Source organism: Arachis ipaensis, chromosome B1, assembly GCF_059453495.1.
Source record: "Arachis ipaensis isolate K30076 ecotype BB chromosome B1, ASM5945349v1, whole genome shotgun sequence".
NCBI classification, from domain to species: domain Eukaryota; kingdom Viridiplantae; phylum Streptophyta; class Magnoliopsida; order Fabales; family Fabaceae; genus Arachis; species Arachis ipaensis.
In genome coordinates, this window is record NC_142436.1 from 134,837,735 (window position 1) to 134,844,700 (window position 6,966).

Genomic DNA, 6,966 nt, shown 5'->3' on the forward strand with positions numbered 1-6,966 from the left:
TGATGTATGGTGATTGAATGTGGAATGATGTTGTTATGATATTGTTGAGTTGGAGCCGAATGTGTATGTTATAGGTTGATTTTGAAAGGTCATTTGATGGAAATTTGAGGTTTTGAAGTTTTGTAAAAAAATTGGTTTTTGGCCAAACTTTGATAAGGCATAACTCGGCTTCCAGACCCCCAAATCATTTTAAACGTATTTTACATGAAAATTGGGTCCGTGAAGTTTACGCCGTTTGAAGAACGGAGGAAAAATGGTTTAAAACGAAAAAGTTATGCGCGTCGGAAGTTTGGGGTTAAAAAGTTAGAATTCTGCAGCTTTTCAAAATGATGCAAATTTTTCGAAAAACGTACGCTCACGCGTATGCCTGGTCTACACGTACGCGTTCATCTGCTCGCGACGTGACCACTCCTTTCAGGTTGGGGTTCTCGCGTACACGAGCAGGGAGCTTGCGTACGCAAGTAATAACTTTTTCATGCCTACGCGTACGCATGACCTGGGATTTGCGTACACGACCAGTCACTCGCGACGCGACCAACCCTCTTGCGTACGCGAGCAAGGGGCTTGTGCACGCGAGCAAGGATTTCCGCACGCCCACGCGTACGCGTAGCTCCTGTTTCAACAAAAATGGATTTTTGTGTTTTTAAGTCAAATTTCAAGCTTCTAAACCTCTATTTTCACTCTTTTAGCCCCAGATCATAGTAGTTACTCTAGCAGTAAGTTGAAGTTAGGAAATAGAGATAATTTGGGGATGAAGTAAATGTTAAAAGTGATGAGTTATATGAGGAGAATGTGTATGTATGACGGCTATATGATGCCATGGCTATGATGAATGATTATGTAATGAATATGAATGGTTATGAATATTGTGCGGGAGACGAGTTTTCTGGGTACAGAACCATGGCTTGCCACCACGTGTTCTAGGTTGAGACTCGATACTCTGTTGACCCTACGTCGTATAGGTGACCGGGTACGTATAAATTCCCGGGAATGGATATCCCCTATTGAGTAAATTATATATGAATGTATAAATGTATGAATGATATAAGAAAAATCTATGCATAGACTCATGGGATGCGCAACGAGGGACAGTTCAAGGGTTTCGGATTTGTCGGGTTGGCTTGATAAACGACAGATGAACCTCATCACCCATAGGACATGCATACATCATGTGCATTTTGTTTGTTTTCTTACTAAGCATACTTGGGAGTACCTAAATGAATATATATTATGCTAATTGTTATATTTGCTACTTGCACTATCGGCCTTCTACTTGTGCTTGAAATTGCTTGTTTGTCTGTCTTTGCTAAATCATTGGTGATGGAGGAGCGGAGGAAAGGTGGACAGGTTTGGTGTTAAAGTTAAGTTTAAGCTGAGTTTAGAATTCCCTAGACACTACCCCTTTTTTATGGTTTCTGTTTAATAACTTAAGCTTTATAATCTAAGTGTCGGCGTTCTAGGATTGCCTCTGGCATTCCTAGGACCTTATACCTTATATGCGTGGCACCTTTACCATGCTGAGAACCTCCGGTTCTCACCTCATACCGTGTTGTTATTTTCAGATACAGGTCGAGAGACACCTCGCTAGGCGTCTGGACTTCTGAAGCGGAGTGGTTCCTGGGTTCTTTTGTTGTTTGTTTATGTATATATGTACTTAGCTTTCTCTCCGAATAACTTGTTTATTTTTTTCCTCTTAGAGGTTTAAGGAGAGTTAAGGTTTTACCCCTGTATTTTGGGTTGATGGGAGATGTATATATGTATATAAATATTCTCCGGCCAACCTTGGCTTCGCAGGCTGAGTTAGGAGCTAGTTATTCTGTATCATTGACTCTCTATTCTCTCTTTTTATTTGCTTATACCTGTGATCTTTAGGTTTCTTAGCACGCAAGTAATCTCATTTCCTGAGCGTTGCGCTTTTTATTTTACGATTTTGTTTTACCTGTTTTCCAAGACTCCTCGTATATTACTCTCTTTCAGACACTATTATGTATACATTTTGTTTTACAGGTCGTAATACCACACCACCTTTGTTTTACGGCTTAAGCGTAAAGTTTTCTGTGGTAGGGTGTTACAAAACGAGTATTAATTATTGAGAAGGTAACGAGTTTATCTTACGTATTAATTAATTGATACTTAAATAAATTATTTAAACTGGTCAAATATATTTTTTAATTGCTCTCTTATTAGTACGGTCCAGTAAATAAAACGGGTACTAATCATTGTAGTGAATGAATATTTATTATTTTTAAATGAATTCATTTAAAAATATTGAAGGATTCCAATTCTATACACTATGATTTTATTTTGTTATTAATGTATATATACTCCTATATTATATATTCTATGATTCCTATATTCTCAGATAATATTTTTAAATTTTCTTTAGTTTAATTTATTATTTTTAGTCATCAGAATTTATTATTTTTAATCATCAATTCAATTCTTTAATTTAATAATTCAACAATATATTTTAATTATATATAATTAGAATGTACTTTCTATCCCTTTTTCCTCTCTATTTTGTACTTTGGGTATAATGTTTGTAATTTTTTATTTTTGTTTTTTCTATCTTAATTTTGATAAAATTTTTTATAATTTTGTTTTATATTAATTATTTTTTTATGTATTTTGATTAATAGAATTATTTTATTTAAAGACATTTTAAATTTTTTATAATATTTTTATAAAAGTTGATTAATAGGTTCTTCAAAATTTTTTTCTTAAAACTTGTTTAATGAGATCGTATTTTAATTTTTCTCTTTTATCTTTTATATTCATTGATTATATTAATCTTCTATTACAATACATTTTTTATTGGGCAATTTACACATATAAAATGATTGAAGAAAACCTTTACGCAAATACAACATTGGCAATTTCCAGACGCAAATGCAATAAACGCAACTGTATATAATCCGCTACACCCTGTAGTGGAACTCAATTGCACGTAATCCGCTACAGGGTACCGCGGATTACGTTGAGGGCTCCATTACTCATAAACCGCTACACCCTGTAGCGGTTTATGCTCATATGGTGCTACACTCATAATCCGCTACACCCTCTAGCGGATTATGAACAATGTGGAAGCTTGGAAAGATGCCTATATATACCCAACAAGTTATGTAGAGTGTCATTCTCATTCATTCATAACTTGAGGAATGGAGAGTGAAGAGAGCTTTTTGGTGTTAGTGCATCATTCTGGAAAAATAAAAAAGAGTAAGAGGCACGGTGTGAAGTTTACAGACAGAGAACCGCTGAGTGTTTTTGTCAGGTCGTCTGATACACAGTTGGATCTGAAGAGCAGTATACTGCAGAAGTTGGCCGCGGGTGGCACAAAATGGGTGAAGAAGCTGTTCTACAAGATCTCTATTGCGGTTGTGTCAACCGGCATGCAATATGAAACGTTCGTGTTACAAACAGATGAAGATATGCAAGTGTTATTTCATTGTCGTCGGAGTTTTCCGGAAGTGAGGATACATGAGTTGTTTGCGAAGCTGGAACATGGGATCGATAGTTCTGGTGCATCCGCTCCAAACCCCCAGTCCACCACGATGGAGGGTGCCTCCACCTCGATGCCCGTCGTTGCACCTGAGTGTTTGTTGGAGTATCGGCCAGCCGGTCCAGTTGGAGCATTCACCTCAACTCATCCATCTTCAGATGTAGGACATGAGGGGGAACCGGATCGGGTGGAAAATGCTATGCTAGAGGATGATTCCGATGAAGAGCCTGCTGACATTGGAGGGGACAGCGATAATGAAATTCTGACAAACCCAGTAACATGTCAACCACCGTCAAGTGCCGGCACACATGAGCAACCTGTACATTATTCTACCCTGGACTTGGGAGCCATCAGCCAACCGACGGTATCAGCACTAACCTTTGGGGGTCGAGGCTTGCACAAGGAAAATTCTATAGCTGAATTTCAAGTTGGCCAATCTTTCCATAGTAAGAAGGAAGCTGTGCTTACTGTAAAAGATTACAGCATTCGATGCGGTGTTGAGTATAGAGTGATGGAGTCAGATCATCTTAAGTACCATCGGAGATGCAAGAAGTTTGGAAAGGGTTGCACATGGATGATTCGCATCAGCCTTCGAGCACGGAAGGAAACCTGGGAGGTTCTGCGGTACAACGGACCACACATATGCTTGGCTACATCGATATCCAGCGACCACCGACAACTAGATTATCAGGTGATCTCTGCGAAGATCTTTCCTCTGGTTTGAGCCAATGCGGCGGTATCGATAAAGGTGTTGCAAGAAGCTACCGAAGGAACGTACGGGTTCAAGCCAACTTACAGGAAGACGTGGTTGGCAAAACAGAAGGCGGTAGCACAGATATACGGGGACTGGGAAGAGTCCTACGCCGAGCTACCTTGTTGGATCCTTGGTGTGCAGTCCACCATGGAGGGGACGGTTACGTTGTTGAAGACATCTCCGGTTCGCGTCGGTGATGACGTGGATGACTCAACCGTGTACTTTCATCGTCTTTTCTGGACATTTTCTCCTTGTGTTGAAGCTTCCCGACATTGCAAGCCATTGGTAAGCATAGACGGTACTCATCTGTATGGCAAGTATGGAGGGACTTTGCTCCTGGCCATCGCTCAAGATGGGAACTCCAACATCTTGCTTATTGCTTTCAGTCTCGTAGAGGGGAAAAATGCCGAGTCTTGGTCTTTCTTCCTGACTAACCTGCGGCAACATGTGACTCTGCAACAGGGGATACTGGTCATCTCAGATAGGCACAATGGCATCAAGGCTGCACTAGAGAACCCGAACAGTGGGTGGTTACCCCCGCATGCGTACCGAGCATTTTGTATTTGGCATGTTGCAGCTAACTTCGCACTCAGTTTCAAGGGCACGAATGCAAAGCGTTTGCTTGTGAACGCTGCTTATGCGAAGACTGAGGCAGAGTTTTACTATTGGTTTGATATAATGCGAACTGAGAATCCGGCAATGTGTGATTGGGCGAACTGAATAGAATACGATAAGTGGACTCAGCACCAGGATGGTGGCAAACAGTTCGGTCACATGACGACCAATATATCTGAGTGTGTTAATTCTGTTCTGAAGGGTACACGGAATCTTCCGGTTACCACCCTAGTAAAGTCCACATATGGTCGGCTAGCGGAGTTGTTCGTGATTCGTGGTCAGACGACAGAGGCTCAATTGGCCAGCGGTGCCAAGTTCTGCCAGTCTTTTATGAAGGCAATAGAGCGCAACTTGAAAGACTCCAAATGTTTCACTGTCATCCTATTCGATAGACACCAGTCTGAGTACACCGTTGCCGAGACGACGCCCACCGGGAGCTTTTCACTTGGGACGTACCGAGTTTCCTTCCAGCATCGTACATGCGACTGTGGATACTTTCAAGCTCTCCATTACCCATGTTTCCATGCGATTGCATGTTGTGCCCAGTCACGGCTTGACTGGTCTATCTATGTCGACGAGGTCTACACCATGCAGAAGGTGTTCAGGGTGTACCAGATGGGTTTCGTGCCGCCAATACCGGAGGGACTTTGGCCACCTTATGACAGTCCGACCGTTATTCCGGACCCCAGCTTGAGGCGTTGTCGTGATGGGCGACCGAGGTCTACCAGAATCCAGAACAACATGGATGAGGCCGACCCTAACCGACCGAAGCGATGCGGGCTCTGCAGGCAGCCTGGACACACGCATAGGTCTTGCCCCCAGAGAGGCTCCACCGTTGCCGGTAGTTCGTAGGACTTCTAGTCTGTGTGCTTCTAGTTTTTTGAATTTTATATTCTCCTGTAGCAATTTACGCTTTCGGGTGTTAGTGTTAGTTCCTTTGGTGTGTTTGTGTTAGTCTTGGTTCCGACCTATTTGTATGACTTATGACTTATGCCTAATGTAGAAATTTAATCCGTGTTACTGTTAATGCCTCGTGCCTATTATATTTCTATGGCTTATTATTTATGGAGACTGTATTTGTATAACTTCGTACATTTTGCATCACGAGTTGTTACTGTAAGACTAGTATATATAGGCATCTTCTCAAGCTTCCACATTGTTCATAATCCGCTAGAGGGTGTAGCGGATTATGAGTGTAGTACCATATGAGCATAAACTACTACAGGGTGTAGCGGTTTATGAGTAATGCAGCCCTCAATGTAATCCGCGGTACCCTGTAGCGGATTATGTGCAATTGAGTTCCGCTACAGGGTATAGCGGATTATATACAGTTGCGTTTATTGCATTTGCGTCTGGAAATTGCCAATGTTGTATTTGCGTAAAGGTTTTGCTCATTCATTTTATTTGCGTAAATTGTCCTTTTTTATTTATTCCACATATTATTTGTTTTACCTTCTTTTACTTCTTTTAATTGTTCTCTTTTATTTTATTTTTAATTTTTTATTTTATTTTTACTCCTCATATATAAATTTATTATAATTCATCACATGCATGTTCTTTTTGAATTTAAGTAATTTTTTTAGGTTATATTTTACCATTGATGTTCTATGTTGTTTAGTGTGTTTGTTTTTAATTTTTTAGTTATCTGTAAATATATTTATAAAAATATGATTTCATTTTGTCCAGTATTTACTACTACGTTTAGTAGATAAATAACAGATTTTATTTCTACTTTTATACATTTGTTTATATTGTATGATTTGTATTTGTGTTAGTGACATCACGGTTCATACATTTTAATATTTGTGTAACAAATCTTATAAATTGTTTTTACAAGTTATAATTTATTTTTGTTTTATCTGGATATTTAATTTTTAATAATATTTTTTATTTATTTATAAATATATTATTTCATATTTTTATTTAAAAAAATTATTAGTAAATATAAATTTTTTTAATTTTATCCTTAATATTTAGTTTTAGTTTTGTTATTGATATTTCAATATGTTTCAGTTATACTACTAAATAAATTAAATAACATTAAGTATAAATAATTAATTATACTAATTATTTGATTTAACCAAAATAAATATTAAAT

The 6,966-nt window shown here is 38.8% G+C and overlaps 2 protein-coding genes across 2 annotated transcripts; both read left to right on the plus strand.

The window, feature by feature from the left end:
- The first annotated feature begins 3,158 nt into the window (after positions 1-3,158).
- Positions 3,159-4,973, plus strand: LOC107611900 (uncharacterized). Its single transcript, XM_016313772.1, has 2 exons — positions 3,159-4,190; positions 4,248-4,973. The coding sequence occupies exons 1-2, from the start codon at positions 3,159-3,161 to the stop codon at positions 4,971-4,973; spliced, it is 1,758 nt and encodes a 585-aa protein (XP_016169258.1).
- A 54-nt stretch (positions 4,974-5,027) lies between these two features.
- LOC148578470 (uncharacterized) lies at positions 5,028-5,720 on the plus strand. Its single transcript, XM_088503054.1, has one exon. The coding sequence runs from the start codon at positions 5,028-5,030 to the stop codon at positions 5,718-5,720; it is 693 nt and encodes a 230-aa protein (XP_088359180.1).
- The last annotated feature ends 1,246 nt before the right edge of the window (positions 5,721-6,966 follow it).